Source organism: Acipenser ruthenus, chromosome 4 (genome assembly GCF_902713425.1).
Source record: "Acipenser ruthenus chromosome 4, fAciRut3.2 maternal haplotype, whole genome shotgun sequence".
NCBI classification, from domain to species: domain Eukaryota; kingdom Metazoa; phylum Chordata; class Actinopteri; order Acipenseriformes; family Acipenseridae; genus Acipenser; species Acipenser ruthenus.
In genome coordinates this window covers 101,417,071-101,438,955 of record NC_081192.1, presented here as the reverse complement: position 1 = coordinate 101,438,955, position 21,885 = coordinate 101,417,071, and the positions used below count along the sequence as shown (strand labels likewise).

The 21,885-nt window shown below is 39.0% G+C and overlaps 1 protein-coding gene across 6 annotated transcripts in view; it reads left to right on the top strand.

The window, feature by feature from the left end:
* Window positions 1-6,604: 6,604 nt before the first annotated feature.
* LOC117399699 (partitioning defective 3 homolog) overlaps window positions 6,605-21,885 on the top strand; it is a 365,908-nt gene continuing 350,627 nt past the window's right edge. For all 6 annotated transcript variants that reach the window (XM_059023275.1, XM_059023276.1, XM_059023274.1 and 3 more), the window contains exon 1: window positions 6,605-7,056. In XM_059023275.1, the coding sequence (XP_058879258.1) occupies window positions 6,937-7,056 (120 nt within the window). In that variant the 5' untranslated portion in view covers window positions 6,605-6,936. The remainder of the gene's footprint in view (window positions 7,057-21,885) is intronic.

Sequence of the window (21,885 nt, the reverse complement as noted above, 5' to 3'; positions counted from 1 at the left end):
GTGCGAAACTGGAGTGAGTAGCCTGAGTGGACGTTTGCAAGCACCCACGCGTCGGCGGTGCATTGCCTCCATGCTAAAAGGTGATGCTGGCTGAACGGAAGCAGGGCCTGTGGCCGGAGCCCGTCAGGGTCGCTGTTGCTCTTGCCAAGTCTGCTGGGCTGCGTTCGGCTGGCGCTGCCTCTGTTGAGGGCGCTGCTGGGGTCTCTGCCAGGCACTGCCCGTCGCCACCAAGGGTCGGTTGCAGGGATACTGTCAACCTGGCCCATGTGGAGCAGCCACTGGAACAGTGCACACAATGGTCTGGGTTTCCATCACTGTTGCCCCTGGCTCTGGGTATAAGTGGGACGTGTTTTGACGACTCCCTCGCCTGGTGAGACCACTGCAGCATCGCCTCCATGGCTGGTCCGAAGGTGTAGCCAGGGGAGATGAACACGTTGAGCAGCGACGCCTTGTCTGCGTCCGGGACCCTGGCCTGGGAAAGCCAAAGCTGGTGCCGCGGAACTACAAGGGCCCCCAAGTTGTGTCCTATAGCTTTGCCACTGTGCCTAGCTATGCGCAGCAGCTGGCCGCTCACTAGCCTCAGCTCGTTAATGATATGAGGTGAAGGCAGAGTGCGACAATAAAGGCCTCGGAGAGCCAGAAGAGGCAGAACGACCTTCAGCACGGTCGGCCCCCTTAGCACGGGTCCTTTTTTGCAAGCTGGCGCACACCTTGCAAAAGGTGTGGTCTGCCAGCACACGCTTGGCATGTTCAGAGCCCAGGCATTGGACGCACATATTGTGGCCGTCCTCCGGAAGAAGGCTGGCCTTGCACCTCACACAGTCATGAAATGCCATACTTACCAGTGAATAAGTGCACGGGGTGCTTTGCACAGGAGTGCTATGCACCTGCAGCAAGCACGGAATAATATGCACCTAGGTATATGGAGCAGGGGGATACTGGGTGAGTGCACAGGGGGTTCAATACACGGGAGTGCTATGCACCTGCACAGCGCATGGGGTGAGTGCACGGAGTATAATGCACAGAGTGCTGTGTACCACTGAATAAGCCCAAGGTGCTACGCACCAGGTTAATGCACAGGGCACGGCGGCGCACCGGGTTACTATGCACGGAGTGCTGTGTACCACCGAATAATTCCCAAGGTGCTGTGCACGGAGTGCTATGCACCGGGTTTATGTGCTCTTAAACAAATATTCGGTCTGGCAGTACGCGTGAACTCGGGCCAGAAATGAAACCAAAAATATTTTGTCAAAGACAAACTGGAACTGCAGCCACCGCTCTTCAGCAAACCTCACTAAAAACACACCGCCGTGTGATTTAGTTGAAAAATACAGAAAAGAACTACTGTCGCATCCAAAGGATAATAACTTGCCAAAACAGTCTTGAAGAGAAAGAGATTCTCATGAAAATGGAGCAAGTGAAGACATTTATGCTCAGGTTGGAGTTAGGAATCAAATGGCAAAGGTTTGTTCCCAGACTGCAACAGATATGTGGTCACGGAGGGCCTATCAGGCAGCTTTTTGAACATGTGCTCAAGTCATGTGACACAAGGGTCATCTCCCAATTCGTAATGGTTGACATCAGCTGGGCCATCTTTCGAGGGTTTTCAATCTTACCACCAGGGGGGCAAAATAAACCACACTACAAGATACAGTTCACTGTAAATTACAGAGGAAGATAGCTCAACCTACAGCCATAAAACCTGAAGAAAAGTACCTACAGCCATAAAACCTGAAGAAAAGTACTTTATCTTTTTTTAAATCTAAATGTTTGACACTACAAATACATACACTGATAAAGTGTTAAAATGTTCTTTTGAGGTGGTGAGCCTTCATTTTTATAGGTATTCAAAAATCTCAATAAAAAAATGTCATGCCCTGTTGTGTTCATCTAGTTTTGACCAGATTCAATCATTTATTTAAAATTAGATTAAAAAAAAATAATCTATTTACATTTGGTAAGGTATTTAGCGCCCCTATGTTGTCTGGAGTAAAAATAGATACTTAGGATTCTGAAATAGAAGGTTTGATCTACCATGGCATAACATACATCATTTAGAAATAGCTGCACCTGCTGTATGGCAAGACACTTAATGCACTAGATTTAGTTCATAAATATTTTAAAAAGGAAAATAATGTTAAAATCATAATTTAAAAGATGCAGTGTCCAATGTAGTCACAGTAACAGCTTCTACACATTCCAAACTGTCATGAGATGTGAAAATATAAATTCCATTGGCTGGTTTCACAGAGTGTGATTAGCACTATTCTCGGACTGTCACGACTGCACATTTTATCTATGCAAACCACACCCAGATTTGCTCTTTTCCCCCTGAGATGGGTGCTGCATCTGTGAGATGTCTCACAGTTAATTAAAATTGAACTCTGAATTTGCTCTTGACCTACAAGGTATTGTCTGGCCTTGATCCCTCTTACCTACTAGAACGGCTCACTGCCCATGTCACATCTCCAGATCTGAGATCTCAGAATGCTAATCTACAGGTTGCTGCTGAAATTGGATTTCAGTTGCAGTGCCAATATTTGATATTCCAGAGTATTTAGGATGCACAATGTTTTAAATCAAGCGTTAAGACTTATGTTTTTATCTGGCTTTCGGTCAGACTCACAATATTAATTGGCTGTCAATACTATAGTAGTAATCAATGTTACCTATTGGTTTGACTGTAAGATTTCTAAAGAGTTTAAACTTTTAACAACCGCCCTTCTGTTCAGATGTCCTGTTTTTTTGTACCTCAGAGGTGGCAGCCCTACTATGGATATGACCTTTTCTGTAATATTATCAAAAGTCTTCCAATTATCCTTATACATGTTATGTTTACCTGTGTTGCAGATTTGGATTCTAAATATGTAATTGATCAAATGTTTTAGTATAAAACCAAATGTGCTCCAGGCTAGTTGATAGAACATTATATCAGACTACTTCTACAAACACTAGGATGTGACTTTCTCACACAGAGTGGCTTTGAAATGTTTATGCTCATGAGAATTACAACCACAGATGTGCACTCAATGCTGCAGTGTCCTACATCTGCTGTCTGGGGCTGAATCACTCCAGCGTAATCAATGCTTAACTGAGTCTCATGAGGAAGACGGTCATTCAGGTGTATCAGTTTAGTCTCTAGGATACGAGAAAACTGCTGTCTTTAATAGTGGTCTTTGGAACAGGGCTGAGTCTTTTGTTATCAGATTAGTGGCTTCTTTCATAAAACTGATATCCCTCAATAAGACATCAATGTGAAAAATAATTAGTGTCACTTGCAGGGTCCCAAGTGCCTGGGTGACCAACAGGGACTGCCGCATTGGCCTTTGCGCTCTTGCAGGGTTAGGAAGGAAAATCGTTGGGATAGTTTGTGTCATTGCGCTTCTGTGTCTAAGGAAAATCATCAGGGGATAGTTTGTGTCATTGCGCTTGTGTGTCTAAGGAAAATTGTCAGGATACTTCATGTCATTGGGCTTCTGTGTCTGAGTCTCTATTGCTCAGTGTCCAAGGAGAGCTCCAAGACCGGGCTTCCCTTCCAAGTCAGTATCCAATAATGGATTGGCTTGAAAATACTGTACTGCCAGTTTGTGTTTGTGTATGCGCTTAGTTGTTGTTGTTCCTCTTCTTGTTTGAAACGTAATTTCTCTTTCAGTCGACACACACTTATGGTTTTAAAGAAACCTCTGATTACTTTGGCATGGACTGAGAAAACATGGTAAGAGCTGCTTTTAGATGCTATTTTGTAAAATGCCACAACTGTATTTGTAGTGTATACCTACAGTACCGTCCTTTGTTGTTTTAGACACACTGATCTTCCTAACATTGTTCATTTATAATGCCCGGAAGTACAGTAGTGCAATGACTCCCTTAGAAATCCCATATTTTCACATATCCAATCGACCCCTGGAACCAATTAAATCAGATTGGTCAGCTTTGTATATTACTGTATTAGTAGTCACAGTAGCAGTTTACAGTGTTATTATTATTATTTTAATGTCCAGCAGAGCAGACATGACAAGGGCTAATTCAATGGACAAAAAGTACATTGGCAGCCCCTAGCATCATACTGAGGCATTGGTTCATCCCTTGCTCTGAGGTACAGTAAGTGTCCCAGCCTGAAACACTCTTTCACGTCACCCATTCATGCACTGACCAGGGCCACTGGAACTTCATTGCTTTTAGCTTTCGAGATCTAACAAGACATAAGTCCAAGGAGGTATGGAACCAATCTAAATTCACATACTTTCCTTGGGTTGCCAAGCTGCTGAACCTCAATCCAATTGAGGCCCTATGGCATGACCTGACAGATGTCTCTAGGCAAGGTGATCCTCAATGATGTAAGTATAATCTATTCGACCTTTGCCAAGGCTAATAGAAGCCTGTTTTAAATATTGGTTACAAGAACTAAACTCAAACCCCAAATGTGAAAAAAAAACAGATAGGAAAAAGGATTATAGAAAGGAAACAAATGTGGAATTTTATCCTTGTAGATTCTTATATCTTCTTAAAGGTGTTTCACATTATTTATCAAGTAAGCTCAGTGTTGTTTGCTGAATGAATATTAAAGATATTAGTATTCTGCAGTGAGACTCCCGGATGATGAATAAATAAAGTTTACAATTAAGAGTGTAAACCATGTAATTTCACGACTGATCCCCACATTGTTCCTGATTTCTTGGCAATATGGCAACCACTAAGGTAAATGGCTTCCTTATGCATTGATATTCCAGCATGAGGTTTTGCTTAGTCACAACCCGTGTCCACATTCTAGTGAAAAATGTGCAAACTGCAGTACCTGGTTGAGTGCAATTTACAATCCTCAGGTCCGAGGGTTCAAAGTAGCTTGTCTGTCATTAAACACGGCTTCTGATCTGGTAAATACTTTTAAGTCCAAAGCGCATTTAGCTGTAAATGACAATTTCAGAGTTTACTACGGTAAGTCTGTATTGGGATATGGGATAGTGTAGGCAGAACTGGGGTTGTTCGTCTATTGACACGTGGACAGATGGGAAGCAATTGAAGTTCAAAGGTAATAATTTAATTCAAATTCAAATGAATGTTAAAAGACACAGAGTTCTATATACCCAGAACCACAAGACAAATCTAGTACTTTTCTTTTTGAAAATGACCCAATAATGTGTCACATGTGGGATAGTCATCAAAATTCCTAATGTGTAAATGCAGTAATATAAAAAGGGGCCAGTGAGGGAAAAAAACCTTTATTTACAGTGCAGATTTTACAGTGTCAAGAGCAGTAAAAAGGCACCCCCATATCCTCTCCATATCTGCACCATCATATTGTTGTTTTTTTTTTACATTACACATCATGTTAGAGGTCAATAAAACAAAACAGAACCATGGAATTAGGAAACCCAGAGTGTATGATCCAGCCGCACCGGTTTTGAGTTCTGTGTACAATAATTAGCACTGTATCCATCCACTTCTATTCACTCAAATATTTATTAATTAAAGAGCACATCTGGTGGAATATGGATACATTGCTGCCGACTGAATTTAAAAATGAAAATGTCTTATAAAACAGTGCTGTTAATTTCACAGAAACACTATCACTGAGAAGTGCCAATTGTGCCTCTATATATTATCGAGCTCAAGTGTGTAATGTAGCACTGTTAACAGAGTCCAGTGAATCGATGGTTTAAGTGAAGTAGATGGAAAGTGGAGGCAAAGAATTACAGTAACTGGCAGCTTGTTATTAAATAAACAATAGGGGTGGCTTTAATGCATACCTTACCCCACCTTTAGATTCAGTGAGGTCTGTTTTAAACATCTTAATGGTGGTGGCATTTCTGTATTGCTGCTGTTAACTGTTCTGTTGAATCTTTCTAATGTTTTACCATGGAGATGATATGTTTACCCACTTATTAACATCACCACATACAACAAAAATGTAATGAAAATGGGCCCACAAAGAAATCAGATTTAGAAATGTGATGTCAGCCATTGTTGAGATCACTAGAAAGACCCCAATGAAAGCTGCTGTTGGTTTGTACTTTCAGCTTGTAAAGAATGCCAATTGCATGCATTATGTACACAAACAAAATCTTTACAACAGGTATTTTTTCTTTCAAAACATCTTTAACCCTTTTAGAATCTGCATGTACATGCACGTATCCTAATTAATTAAAACTTTGGTGTGGTTTAAACACGCTGAAATATTAAAGGGGAGTTTGACATTTAAGGTAAATACCAGCACTACTATACGATTTTTGACTATAGGACAGTAATGGCAACAAAAAATGAACATTTCAGAAAATCCAGCACTAGCAGATTTCTGTTGCTAAAATAATAATACCCCTTTTTGTTTATTATTTGTTCTGGGCTATACTCATAAAGCATTAGCCTGCTGGTAAATGCATAGTACTGCAATACAATCACTGGCTCGCAAATGCTACCATGCATGTCCCAGCCTTTTGCAGATTCTAATGTGGGTGAGGTGTAGTTAGAGTTTGTCGCAGCAGGTCAAAACGTCCTCTTATTCAATGTCTCTGGACAGATCAAAAACTTTCATATATGTAGCTTAGATAACTATATAATTATGTATAACTATATAATACATGTATACATAACGTTGAGTAGAGCAGTTCCATTAATTGCCAATGCATCTTGCGGTGTGCAGTAGCAATTCACTTGTGTCAGTACTCGTGTTATCCAGGGCGGGGAGACTGTTCCTCATTTTAATGGCTTCCTGGCTCCATCTAATAACCAGTTCATCAGGGAAAGCAGGATCTCAGAAACGTTAAACAGGTGGTCACAAACACACATCTGAAAACACCGACCATGGAGAAAAGGTGAAATCCTCGGCGATTTATTTTTACACCACAAAAGGAAATATACCCTAAAGGACGGCTTTACAGAGTTTAACGTACCTGGCATTTACTTCTGGAAGTGGGGCTTTCGGAACATATCGGAGAGAGTATGAAAGTGACAGTGTGTTTTGGAAGGACCCGGGTGGTGGTTCCGTGCGGGGATGGGAATATTAAAGTACATAGTCTTATTCAGCAAGCCGTCATGAGATATAAAAAAGCTATCGCCAAGGTAAGTCTGATTTCATTTTAATGTATCCCTTTGTTATCTGTTTTTGACGGCTTTGGAAACAGTGTTCCAAATCTGAGGAATAGAGCGTGTTCAATATGGCGCTTTTCTGGGAGAGAAAAAACAGCGAAAGAAGGAAAACAAACCTAAATGTCTTTTTAGGGAATTGTTTGAATCGCATGGGATAGGGAGAAATCGATTTCCAAGTGGGATGAAAGAGTTTGCCTAAAAAGTTGTTTTGTTGTGTTGAGGTTTTTTATTTTATTTTATGTTTTGTACGTGCCCCGGCTTTAGTAATTAAACCCTAAAAAGTTCATAGCCAAATGTTCTTAAAGGGACAGGTTTCTTTATCGACCTGCTTATACGAGTTGTCCAAAAAAAAAAAAAAAAAAACTATAAAATAGGCTAAAAACTCAGCTTTGCAACTTCAGTTAAAGATTATAGTTATTTTTTAATTGCAATTTTGAAAGTTTTCCAAAGTGTCCACATACATTCTTTCTCAAATTGCACTAAGAACATACATGCTTTAATATAGTTAACTTGGCTTTCGAATAACCTACTTTTTAAAAAACGTTTTATTTTTATTATTTTTATTAATGTAAGCATAGATATTTAATTTTGTGAGATTGCATTCATATTGGACAGTATGCAAACAAAGCAATTTTATTGGAGTCATGTTTGCTTTGCTCGGTATTAGTATCTGACTGCATTGCATTTTAAAGCATGCGTGCTACTTACTTGACAATACCGGTACCCTACTACTGTTGTATGTTTATCAAAATGTTAAGTGTCCGGATAAATGCACATAAAAAAATAAACACATGTTGTCTAAATGAATACGTTTAGTTTTCAAATCCAGCCCCAGGCTTTCCAAACAACTCAGGCCCATCAGGAGAAGGAGGGAATTGGTTAGAATTGTATTTCTACATTGAAAACAGTACCAAGCTGTACCATATGTGGGGGGAAAAGAACATTAATCAGAGGTTTGAGAAGATGTGTAAATACAGGTGTTGGGATTAATAGCTTTGAATACTGTGTACAACGCTAATCGTGGTGCCTGGAAAACAGCAGCTGCAACACGGCTAGACGAATTAGGTTAATTATGGGATATATATATATATATATATATATATATATATATATATATATATATATATATATAGAAGCATCATTTATATTAGTGTTTGGTTACATTTTTACAATATTGCAGTCGCTAATTACGTTTAATGCAAGGCTGATTTTTTTTTTCGTCTTAAGGACGGGGAACCTACTTAACAGCTTCTTTTAGGTGTCACCACAACGCGACTGAGGGATTGAAGTCTGTTAGGAGACTGAAGTGGGATTTTATTGGACCACTTGGTGTGGACAGCTAACCTACATGACAGCAACAACGCTGTATTGGTTACAGCTAAAGACTTCACGTTTTCAATTAATGTTCCTTGGTGATTTATAGAAGGGGGAGCTGTAAAATACCTCACGCCGTCAATCTTTGAATTGCAGTGTAAAGTAACAGTTTAAAGTGAAAATGTTATGAAGATTCACCTGAGAAATGATGTATAAAAGCACTACCTTACACATGTAGTGAAATGTAGTTGGACCGTTAATCACTGTTCAGATTCACGTTTTCACATTCATTTACTAAGACAAAGCCAGGTTCAGATCTAAACCTGTTGCTGGTGTTTTTGTTTTGTTTTTGTCCTAACTAAATATTCCACAAACCGTTCAGCACAATCCTGCAGTCTTTGTCTCAAATGCGCACACACTTCAAATTCAGGACTGAGGCCTGGGTTAAGTCCGAATGAAGGCAGTATCATAGCCATTATAATGTAAAGCAAAGGTGTCACCATACACTTTTGATTTAATTCAGGCCTAAGATGAAGCGGTGGGGCAAGTAAGCAAACATTACAGTTATCTTGATACGTGATCTTCAGACTGGAGAGAACACAAACACTATTGCATTTGGTAGTCTAATTACTGTACTAAATTATCAATACTGTAACTATAGTGTATGTTTGTCAAATCAAAGTACAGATGCACACAATATTATGCTGTATGTGGGTTGGATTCAAAGTTGCCAAAGGCATGTTGTGTTCTTGATAATAAATCATATAGCATCCTTGTAAAAATAAATTGAGTTTTTGCCTAGAGCCAGAACTGGAGTCAAAATCTAATGGGAGATTTAATGTAAGAAGGACGCAAGGCAAGGTTTCAAGGCTAAACTTTTTATTTGTTTTAGCTTCAATTATTGCTTAAAAAAGCTGCTGTCAGCCACAACTCACACTCCTAGGTTCCAAGGTTGGACTGAAAGGCGAACATAACGAAGAAAAGGAGCTAAAGAGAGAAAGAGCCGACTAGTAGAAGCGTGAGCTGTGGCTGTCAGCAGCTTTGTTAAGCCATAATTGAAGCTAAAACAAATAAAATGTTTAGCCTTGAAACCTTGCCTTGTGTCCTTCTTGACACCACCACATTGGTGTTAGAGTGGGATGCAGGTACCCCGGCACGCACTCATCGGACTGTAGCCTGGTGAAAAAGACCAGGGCGGACTTGAGGCTGGCAGGGGAGAGTGTAGCGTGCACGGGGGAAGGCAGCAGTAGGGCTGGTAGGTGATGTAATCACACACGAAGACATAAGCCCGATATACGCTCCTTGCAAAAGAGCCGGCTCTTTTGTACAGCGGTATCGGCGCTATGCTTTAGTGTGAGAAGTCCCGGGTTCATGCACGCCCTCCGCCTGTGTGTAGATTGCCTGCGTTAATTGAGAACGCTACAGTATTTTAGGAGAGACTCATTGGTGTACAGAATGCTTATGTGCACTATCAAGAGTAGTATTTTTCCTGGTGCATTGAGACCCAGTATAACTGTTTACAACCTTTAGTGTACTATACAGTGACACTTTGCATACTGTGTGACAGCGGTGCAGACATGTCTGTACATCTTCATTTTGTGGCTTCACAAGGCGACAGCAGGTTTGGGGATATATTGCCAAGAGCTGTGTTGTTGTGAGATCTATTTGCGTGGAACACTGTGCAGCATTTACCTAGAAAAAGCTTCTGAAATTGCTCTTTATAAACCACAACTGAATGCAGAATTACTGCAGTTTCATTGTTTTCTGCTGAGCACTTTTCATTTTTGGAAAATTTAAATGTAACTGCAGGGATAAGTTATCATCAATGCTTTTAAAATAAAACCATGTAATAAATTGCAGCAATCCTAAATAAGATGTTACATATAAAAATTAAGGTAAATTTGTAAAAATATATTTTAAACAAGGTTGGAAATGGCATTATAATAATACAGGAAAGCAATACACAGAGAATAGATATCTTGTAAATGGGTTTTATAGATTACATTTGAAGTCACTAATGACTAGTTTCACAGATCCTAATTAGCACTAATGTTAGACTACATGCAAGGTAGTGCATGGTTAGTGCTAATTGGGTCTGTGAACCCAGCTGTAAATGACCTTAAAATGTCGATAGTTAGTTATATTTTAGTTTGTTTTATTATTTCAATCTCCTACTATTTTAAATGTACACCATGCTGAAGAATAAATCTGTGACCTTGGTACAGCTGTTGCATAAAAAAAAATTGTGTTTGACTCTGCAGGCTTATATGCATTCAGAGTGTGGCCCAGCCAAGGATGACTTTTGACCTGTACAGCAAAACACAGGTTACTTCAATATTGATTGACTCGATGTCTGCTTTAAAGCGTTCATGCATTTGCCAGCTCCTGCTGGCACTCATGGAACTTCCTTTTTCAATGTGCTGAATCAGAGTTTTATGAGACAGCTGATTATCCTTGTGATCCATAAGAGAAATTATATGGCGGTAGGCAAAGTGAGCATTTTGTCAGTAGCCATTATAGTAAGAACTGGTTTCTGTTTTGGTGTATAAAACACCCTCTATTTCTGCTGTGACTTGCACATTTTAATTCATATGACCAATACCTTTTAATTGGTCTCTGATTAGTTTTTCATGATTTTCTTCAACATTTGAAAATGCATACTTATTATTATTATTATTATTATTATTATTATTATTATTATTTATTTCTTAGCAGATGCCCTTATCCAGGGCGACTTACAATTTTTACAATATATTTAATTGCTGGTTTATAAATAAGGCTACGATGTCATGGTGGTCGTGGAAATTGTGAATTGGAATAAAGTCTGTGAAATCTTGGAAATGGATGTAAAAACACATGTCGTTAGGCACTTCCTTTATTCCTATCAAAAATGCAGTATGTCATGAACTTAAAATACAAATCTGCTATTTACATGTAGCTATGTAGGTCGGCGAATGAGATTTGTAGCTGAGCAAGCCAGCATGTAAATGAGTGGAATGGAAGTTTACGGGGTGAAAAAATAGTAAGCAAAGTGGCAAATATCACTGCTAAGCAGAGAAGTGAAAAATATCCGATGGGGGCATTTCCTGAAAGTGGTGGCATGATGTTTTCTACACACAAATGAAAATCAAACTGTGACAAACTTGTTGAAAGCACTTTACATAAACAGAAGCTAGTTCAAGCCGTTGAATCTGCAGTAGGAAAGACAGCTATACACAAACCAGTGAGTGAGCTGTTTTCTGTAAAGACAGAAGAACCCGTGCATCGGAGAATAGAAGTGTCCCGACCTTGGAGGCTTTCTTTACAACATGCTGTTTCAGAATCTGGGAAAACTCTTGGATGTTCTGCACTTCTAAAGTAACATTTAAACTTGTCAAAAGCAGTTGTCTTTATATTATTGCTTTTGGTGTACTATTTAATTACATTATTTGGTGACCTTTTTGTGAATTCTTGTTTTTGAATTCTTGTTTTTTTGCCACACCTCGCCTATGAAATCTACTAAAAATGACCGTGGCAAAATCGTAGCCTTAAGGTCTCCACACACTGGACACGATGAGATTCGTCCTTTGATAAAATGGTACTTTTGCTGCGACGCTACCTCTCACACTAGTGGCGACAGGCGAGCGCGGTGTGATAGGCGACTCTCTCTGATTGTATCATCAGCTAGAAGAAAAACACATGATAGTCCTGTTATACAGCTAATAAAAATGTAGAATACGTAATGGCTTTTCAGAATACTTATTTCAGTAAAGGTAAACAAATCATACACACCAGCTATATCCAGTTCCCTGGAAATGGACTGCCAGATGTTCTCCCTCATTTTTATGTCCTTTTATTGTACAGCTCTGGGTATTTTGATGCTGCAAGAAGGAGCTTTTCTTACGCCATTGCTTACTAAAGGCGCTCAAGGGAAGCTGTTCCTCATTGGTGTGTTCCCTAGCTGTCGAGTCACTTCAGTGTCACCTATTGCATCGCAGGCAGTGTAAACTGCTCCTATCAAAAATACATGTTTTATTTTTTTTGTAGTGGTGTGCTGTGTCGTACGACACAGTCGCTTGTCGCATCACGTCCGGTGTGTAGAGGCCTTTAGTTATAAATATACGAGTACTGAAATACTTTACATACCGTCCAGACTAAACCAAAGCAAGTGATTGGTTTTCCTTGACTGATAAAATACACACAGGAAAGGGGTGTCTGGTTTTCTAATTGGAGTAAATAAGCACTCCTTCTCCTTCTCCTTCTCCGTTCCCAATGTATAGATGCTTCTTACAATGGCCACACCCCCCAGTTCTGTGCATGCCGAGGGCCTGATTGAAGTGCTTAAATAATATTCATATTCTTACCTCAGATCAATGTCAGTCATGTTCATTTTAATGCATTACATGGAAATATTCAGACACATATGAATGAGCATATTTGCCTGGAGGCCTTCAGTTAAGCTACACTTAACGTGTTGAATTAATTCTGTTAATCAGTGTGATGTACAGGAGGTCGGGGGGGCGGGGGGATGCATAAGTGAATGGTCTACCTTCATGGCCTTCTGCTTCAAGCTGCTTTAATCTAGGAAGAGGTGCTGAATTTGCAAGAACAGGCATCTTTTATACCACAAAAAAAGTATAAAACGCAAAGTATCAGCCGATGGCATCAGTTCAGTAGCGATCCTCTTGGAGCTAAGGAAGTTGGAAACTTGCTTGCTTACACCATTTGTAGTCGACACTAAAATCATACTAGCATTTGAAGCTTTCCTGAGTGACTTGTAATTTCTTCTGTGAACTATAGGCTGCATGTCCACATTAGCAGACATTTTGTTTTTAATTGGCTGTACTACCTTGTGACAAACACAATGATGCTTGGTTGTAAATCTCCCTCCTGACCTGTGAGGGCGCTAAGCAGTGAGAACAGAGTTCCTCGGACGGGTTGGTCTGACAGTTCTTTCCCAGGGTCAGGAAGTCGGACAGTCTGGATGAAGGCGAGACTCCGTTGCAAGAACACATTGACGACGTGGCAGCCGCAGATTGGAGAGGCGGTTGCACTCGTTTACCAAGGGGTCGTGTGTGACAGCATAAAAGGGGACGGAGAATCGTAATCTGTTCCTTCGCATTTGGTTTGTAATTTAAAAACTGAGAAGGACTGTGAGAGACCCCGTTAACCAGAGAAAGCAGTATCGTGAGTGTTTTTTGTTTGTTTTGTCTGTGTGTAGTCGTCTTGTTTGTTACACCACACTAGATGGCTAACATGATTTCCGGAACAGCACTGCACAACTGTCACATAATCTGTATCGCCCACCACGAGCACTACTGCACTCACCCAGGACTGGTGACCGTGTGTGTGCAATTGTGGGGCGGATACATGTTGAGTTATTGTTATTGTTATTGTTTGGGTCTGCAAACCCGTTATTGTTTATTGTTTTTGATGTTGGTCACCAACACCACTTATCCAAACCGGATAAAACCTCTCTGTCTGTTCATTACCGCACTGCATCACCCCTGCACCTGCATCCACTCAGCCACTTTGTCACATACCTACAGTATTTTTTTTTTTTCATTGTTTTTGTGATAACATTGAATGCACATACACTATTAAGAAATGTAGGCTGTCAAAGTCATATATCTCTTGTATGGATCAAAACAGGATGACTATATTCTGAGGAAATGTAACAATTCGACAATTATAAGTTCAAATGGAGATCTTGGAAATAATTGAAATTGGATCTGCAGTAAGTTCAGCCTTGCATTAAAGAAACAAATAAATATTACAGTATAGCTAGTTAATCAAATTACTATTGGTTGTGTTCATTTCTGAGTAAGGAAAACAGTAGCTGGTAAATGTCTTGTTCATGCCAGATATGCTGTAGTACACTTTAAGCTGGTACGTCATGCTGTACACAGCAGTTTGAATATAGCTTTCTCTCAATTCTGTAAGGAAATTAAGGCCTTCATTTTAGAAATAGATGGATAAAGGACAAAGATTACAACACAGGGATGGAAATAAGACTCCTATTGCATAGCAGTTTCACCCATTCCATGTTTTACTGTGATCTTGGTTAGCCACAGTGTGATTGTAACAGGTATGTCTTATTAAAATCATAGTAAAATGGATCAAACTGCTATGCAACGGGAGTCTTATTTCCATCCCTGCAACATATAATACTCTTAAGACTCTATACATTTTCAGGTTTTAAAATTATTTCCAGTATGGACACCCTAGTTTTTAGGGTAGTATGTCTGCTCAAGTTTTTTAATTTTTATAAAAAAAAAAAAAAACACCACAAATGGCAATTGTCCTTAAGGATCAAAACTGGTTAATCTGAATTGCATTTATTTGAAACAGAATGTCCCTCGGGAAGGCAGAAATGCATGCAACTGAACAAAGACAAATAGTGTAAGTAGAGAAGATGGGGGCAGAAAGTGGGCTGTAAAATCACCTGCCTTCTGAATCAGTGGTGTGGATAATGGAATCGGCTCCACTGAGCAGACCTTACTCCAAAACAATATGCTGCTTGGCTGTTTCATTAGGACCCTAAGCTGCATTATGTTCAAAGAGATTTCTGGGTTTTTTTCCCAGCCCCACTCCTGTTCCCCGCACTTGACTATTATGAGATACCCGTCTTGTAACAAATGGTTTGTTACAAAATTAATATGAGAGCTGTTGGCTCAGGGCCCTTTAACTGCAGAGCTGCTTTGTGGAATGTGCTCTCTTCTGAACTCTGGCTGTGCACAGATGTGAATTCTGTTACTAAACACACATACAATCGGTGTGTCATTTGTTTGTAAATCCGGTTTTAGAAACAGTTTATATAGTTACAATGCTGCTGCGTCAATATGTTTTAGGTCTTGGCCATCACATGTAAACACACATGCTGCAGTGTGGTATTGTAAATGCTAATTAAGTGCTTTGTCTAAGGGATTTTCTGTTTATTGATCACCGAATAATGAGATGAAACCTGTACACCTCTCCCTGGGATCAGTAGATTCTATACATTAATAACTAACAATAAAAACAAAAAATGTACTTTAACATTTACCATAATGTGCATTTATTTTAATCTGAGGATCTGTGAAGTGATACCAGTTTATAATACACAGTAGGTAATATTTACTGGAGTTATAATTTTTTTTAGCTCTATGTGACCTGTGTTAAGGTCACACTCATTACGTGGTTTTGATTTCTTGTGAAGCAAATGATAATGCCACACATATTAGGTTAGTAAATCCTTGTTCTCTGTTAGTCCAGCTTTGTGTGGAGGTCTGCTTGGCTGATTATGTGATTTATGTTACAGTTTGACTGTGTTTTTCAGAGGCAGGGGTTTTCCCAGATGGGCTGTAAAACATATCTACGATTTACACTTTGCAGTTCAGATGTACAGTATACAAGTGGGACAGGCATATTACATTCACAATCAATACTAATCCTTGCAAAGGTGTTCTCTGCACAAGAAGAACACACTCCTATTTTTATTTGAAAGTCCTTTGTCGTGCCTGTCATAGGTGTTCTTAACTCTGCACTGCACCGAACACTGCAGCCCTGCTAGTATCTGCAGAAGGGTGTCATTACAGTGTTGTCACACCCTAGGAAGCAACACTGATTGATTGCCTTTTCCACATGGTAATGTTGAGACCCTACATTTCTCAGGATTTTACAGCAGGGCAATTATTTTGATATTTGACCTTATAAGGTAAGAACCACCTTAAACTAAACAAAGTAATTCTGTGTATATGGGGAACTACACCTCCTTTATACACACACACATTTCTGGTGGGGGTGGGTGTAGCATTTATTATTATATATATATTTTTTAAAGAAACAAATATTTTGTGCTCAGGAAATATCAGTATCCTTGCCTTTTTATTATTATTTATTTCTTAGCAGACACCCTTATCCAGGGCGACTTACAATTGTTACAAGATATCACATTATTTTTACATACAGTTACCCATTTATACAGTTCGGTTTTTACTGGAGCAATCTAGGTAAAGTACCTTGCTCAAGGGTACAGCAGCAGTGTCACCCACCTGGGATTGAACCCACGACCCTCCAATCAAGAGTCCAGAGCCCTAACCACTACTCCACACTGCTGCCCTTTTCTGTTAGACGCTTCATTAGAAAGGTATACACTCATTTGTAAAGTTCTTGAATCTTCTTAAAGCAGAAACTAGCTTGCACTTGCCAGATCTTTAGAAATATACCCGCCTGCCCATTGCAACTGTTGGAAAGATTAAGGAAATTAACTGGATGTTGATATCAAAGCAATTAGACCCACCCCAGCTCTTAGTTGGGGCTTGTATTATGGGACTGTGACTAAGCCGTTAAGAATTAAAATTGGCTTACAGGTTGTTTAGTCGTGTAACAAATCACTATTTATTTTACTTGTTTATTTGCTGGACAACCAATCAGTCAAACTTGCCATCAACACTAGCAAACCCCACGAGAGCCCTAGCTGTGTCTTCAAAGTGTGGTGAACCGAGTATTCATGAAAGTCATCCCAACTCAGCAGAGCTCTCAGAATCATGCTCTGCTCTTTGGTTTAACCAGAGCTGGTTGGCATGCAGTTGAGTGGAAGTGGGAGGGATTTTTTGTTCTATTTTTGGCTCATTTAGTTTCATAGGAATTACAGAGGAAGATGCTGTAATGGAAATAGTGGAAAAACATGAATTAGAATTTGACTCGTAACCCAGGAATTCATGAGTCAATACTGTGAAAGAAAAAAAATATGCTAAGCTTTAACCAACTGCTGGTTGTAACCAATAGTGGTTGCTTCAATATTATGTTGAAGTTCATGAAGCCTATGATTTTGAAGCAAGATAAGACATTCAAAGAAAAGGGAAATGAACATTCATCCCACTGGCAGTTTGAAACACTTACATTCTGATCCATGTTACAGTAATTTTAGAGCAGTTTTTCACAGGGTCTTGAAGAGCACTGGGTTAAGGAAACTTGCAATTGCCCTGAGGAAGGAAGAACTCAATTAATATGAGCTGAGTAGTTTTTAGAGAACCTGTTACTCTCTCATTTGATGCCTTCCTTGTTGAAACATTCGTCTGAGTATCACAACCAAAAAAAGTTGTGTGTCTCGCTAATACAAATCCAACCATAAGTGATGATGCTTTTCATTTCTAAGCCAGTCCCTTTAAAAGCACTGCATGTCCTCTCAATTTTCTACCAAATGCTTCCCTCTCATGTTTATTTGGGTTTGGTCACGCAACTCACATGTATACACTAAACACAAATGCACACACTGTTCTGCAATGCATGGTCTACCAGTAGTAACTAGTTTGAATGTTTCTGAAGACGAAATACTAATGATGTCTGGCCTAATGTAGTATGTTAATACTCCTCTCTCTCATGTGGTGAGGTATATAGTACAGTTGTCCTTTTGATCCAATCTATTCACTTTTTGTTGTGTATAAGATGTAGTCTCTGCAGCAGCGTTGATGTAGTTAAAGTTTTCTTTTCTTTTCACAGGGCTCTGTGCTTTGTTGGTTCCATGGAGTACATGCTAGTGTAAAGCTTTACAGAAACCATTTAAAGGGTACATAAGCACCTTTTTATTTTATTGTGTTACATGTTTTTTTTATACATTTTGACGACTTTTTTAAAACTTTTTTAAATTGCATTCCCTGCTTCAAGATGGCTTCACATGTACCCGCATGGACCTCTCAGAACTACATTTCCCATCATCCACCTGCTCACTGGTAAATCCATCTCGGTTACATATGTGAGCAGGATATGTGCTTGTCCATCTTAATTCTGTATGTATAGTGACAAGGACATGTAGTGAAGGTGCCTGCTTGTCCATCCTGATTTTGTGACCATTGCACGTCTACATATATCATGTGATTTATCTTGGTATGGACATACAAAGCACAGTTCTTTTGTCTTATAAAAACTTTGGGCAGTCGTATAAGGGTCATGCCAATATTAATAATAAATACATAATGCATAGTACAGAAGAGTGACCTATTTAATAAACCGATTTGTAAAATGCCTCTCGTCAAATGTAGGTAGCAGATATTGCACTCAGGGTTGGGGTCAATTCTTGTTTTTCAATTCCAATTCCTTTTTAAAATCATTTGCTAATTTAATCAATTCCAACACATCCTTGATCAACATTGTAATTAGCAGTATTCTGTTAAAATGAGCTTCTCACAGTAGCAAAAACAGTAGCAACAACAGACGCTGTTTGTTAACAATGAAATTGGCTTCAAATGAAAGCAGATGAACAGTCACAACAACAATAATGTCTCTAAAATATCAATTCCAATTCCTTTGAAGGAATTGCAATTTCATTTTAAAAGATTGGAATTGAAAAACAGGATTTGACCCTGACCCTGAGTGCAGTCCTTCTGCCATTTTGCTATGCTGCTGCTTCAGTGCGTTCCATCGTTCATCTTCTCTGTAGGTCTATAGATTCTAATGCCTTAAAGCCAGACAAGGTTACATGAATGAACTATCACTCCAGTGTAATTGTTGAATGTGGAAGGACTCCAGCGAGTCCCAGCTTTATCTTGGTTTTGCAAAGCAAGTTTAAATAGTGCATAAATGCCAGTGCATTTCAACAGGTGGCAGACATTGAATGAAACAGAGATGAATGCAGAGTTCATAAGCTAAACCTTTCAAGCCAGGCTTTGTAATACATTTTTAACAACATCTTGGAGGTAATCATTTTAAAAGGTTTGTGCAAAAATGAAAGAAAGATAGCACATTTTTAAAGTTCTCATTAAAAAAAATTGGGGTCCCTTAGATCTTTGCACCAAACTTATCAAACACTCCTATATACTTTTCCAATTGCATTTAAGTATAATTAAGGCTTCTGATTTTCGTTTGTAACCGATAAAACCCGATAAAACACCCCCGATACAAAAAAATGAAATCGGTGGATAACCAATAAATTCCGGAAAAACTGTGGAAATGGTTAATCAATTCACATTGACTTTACCCTATTTACCCTATTAAAAAAATAAAACCTACTACAAAATAATAATAAATTCATTTCCCAGTGCTGCTGGCCAGTGTCCCGCCTTCCTGACTTGCATCTATCATTGATTTGTTCTGAATACTTTAAACCCGCCCCAACTACTGAGTGACAGCACATTCCTACATTATTATTGGAGACTCCGCTTGCGAGATTTTAAACAAGATTACAATCAGGATGGAGGCTTATTAGCGGGATTTCAAGCTGTATTACAGTTAAAATACGGAGGATTTAAAACAGAATTGTGGCGAAATGTACAACAATGCCTACACACAAAAACCCCAGAAGAATGTGCCCGTGACCACAGGGAGTTCGTTGTGGAAGACAGCAAAGGAAAGAAGGTACAACTTAAGTGTGCAAGTACTGTCGAGTTACTATACGTATTTTGACAGAAAAAAAAGCTCACGCATTTTGAAAAGTAATCGAAAACACTAATTTCATACAGTATATCAAAAACGAAAGTGCCGAAAAAAACTGATTTACATAAAACTCGAAAAATAGCTAAAAATAAGCACCGAAAAATACAATTAATAAAACCCAAAAAACAGAAGCCTAAGTATAATCTTTCAGTTACTGTCCACTTATTAAATGATTTCAAAGAACCCTCTAGATTTGCCTGCCCATGTTTACTTTAGATTTTGACAATGAAACTATACAATTAGTTGCAGTATGATGGTATTGAAAGAGTTAAAGCAACATGTTTCTGTTGATAAAGCTGCTGCTTTGGATTCAGAAAGTCATGCTTGCTATTGTTTGATGGTGTTCAGTGTATGGTTTAACAGAGTAATTCATCATCTCAGTGTTAAACCAGGCTAATTATTTGTTCTAGTACCCAAGGAAATGCAGTGCGCTAGGAGAAATGACGCATGTGGTTGAGGCAATTAAAACTTGCTTGACACTGAGGGGAACAAATGTATTCCAACAAATTCATCATCATTGATTTTCTGTGTGTTTATCCTTTAATAATTGTAATCCTTAAGCTTGGTGCATGAAAGCCACTCATTTATACTGATCTTTCTAAAGGGTTTGACAGCCTGGTAATGGGCTCTAATTATTAACATATCATGCATGCAGGCTGTGTGTGTAATGGGGCAATCCTTCAGCTTGTATTGTTGCAGGAAGTAATGTAAATAAGCTCTCAATTGACCAAGCATGCTGTAATTATTGTATACTAGTGTACTGTAGATTGATGGCTTTGTGTCCCAAGCCAGCCTAAGCAGTCTGCAACCCCCATGTTGATTTTTAGTTGGCTTGTTCCATGCTTATGAAGTGCCTGTGCTGGCTTATTTGACTAAATCTGTAAGGGCTTTCTATGATTAATTTCTGTTCGAAATTAGGAAGAAAAGTAAGAATAGGAAATAGCGATCAACTTTTCCATACTGAACACATTTTCAACAGACAGCAAAGTTATTCCGACTATTTTGCAGATATGTTTAGTTGTAGTGACATCTACATCCGCTTGACACATTGAAAGTTTGTGCATTGATAAATGATAGTTAGCCTTAGTCCTTAATCCACGATACATTGCAAAGGACAAGATATTTTTTTTTGTGTCCCCTTTGTAATGTTAATCTTTATTGAAGGATAACAAATAGCATTTCAATTAGCTTAGTGCTTTGTGGTTTGTTCCAAGCTTAGATAGCAGCACTGTTTTAAAACTGCAGCAGCTGCCTGTATGCATTGCTATGCTGTATTGCCCAGCTCGGCAGTGTGTTTAAAAACTGGAAGATTGCAGCAATTGGTAATACAGTAATTAGTCTGTGCATAACCATTCTATTCAGATACTGCTGAAGGGAGCAGAGCTGTACCTGACGGCTATGAAATGTGGCATAGCGCAATACATTTTTTTTTTTCCTTTGGGAGTATTTTTTAAAGGGATTTCCTCTAAAATGGCAACCTTTTTTCAGTATACAATGAGATTGTACTGGTGTTACTGCAAAAAACAGCCTGGTATTTAATTGTTTTTTCTTGAATGCAGCTCCTTTTGTAGAACACACTATTGTGCCATTCCTGTAGTACTTTGTTCTTTTTTTTATTTCAAGTTTGATGTAAACCTGATTTGTTTTTTCTTCTTATTTGAATCTTTGGTTACCTCAGCCATCCCATGAATTTAAGCACATTTTAAAAACACAACTTCTATTTAAAATATTGCTTTGCCCAAAACAATACTGTGTATTCAATGAATTGTTTTAAAAGCAATTCAGACCACTGTCTACATTTTTTTTTTAATTCCTAGACCAACAGCGTTTAAAATCTTATTTCACCAGCTTTTCCTACTAATAATACTTAATTGATGCAAGTCATTCACACAGTCATTTACAGTACTACCCCCCTTTGGTTCTCTTGAGCTGGGATGGCATTTGCATTTAGGAGAACTCTGTTAGTATGAGAGCCTTCGACAACTGTTGTAACAATGTATTTCCAACACGCAAACGTGTGTTCCCAGGGTCCAGACTGAGCATGCTGTGTGTCATCCACACCTTGAGAGAACAGCACAGATAAGTGGCTGACGGAGC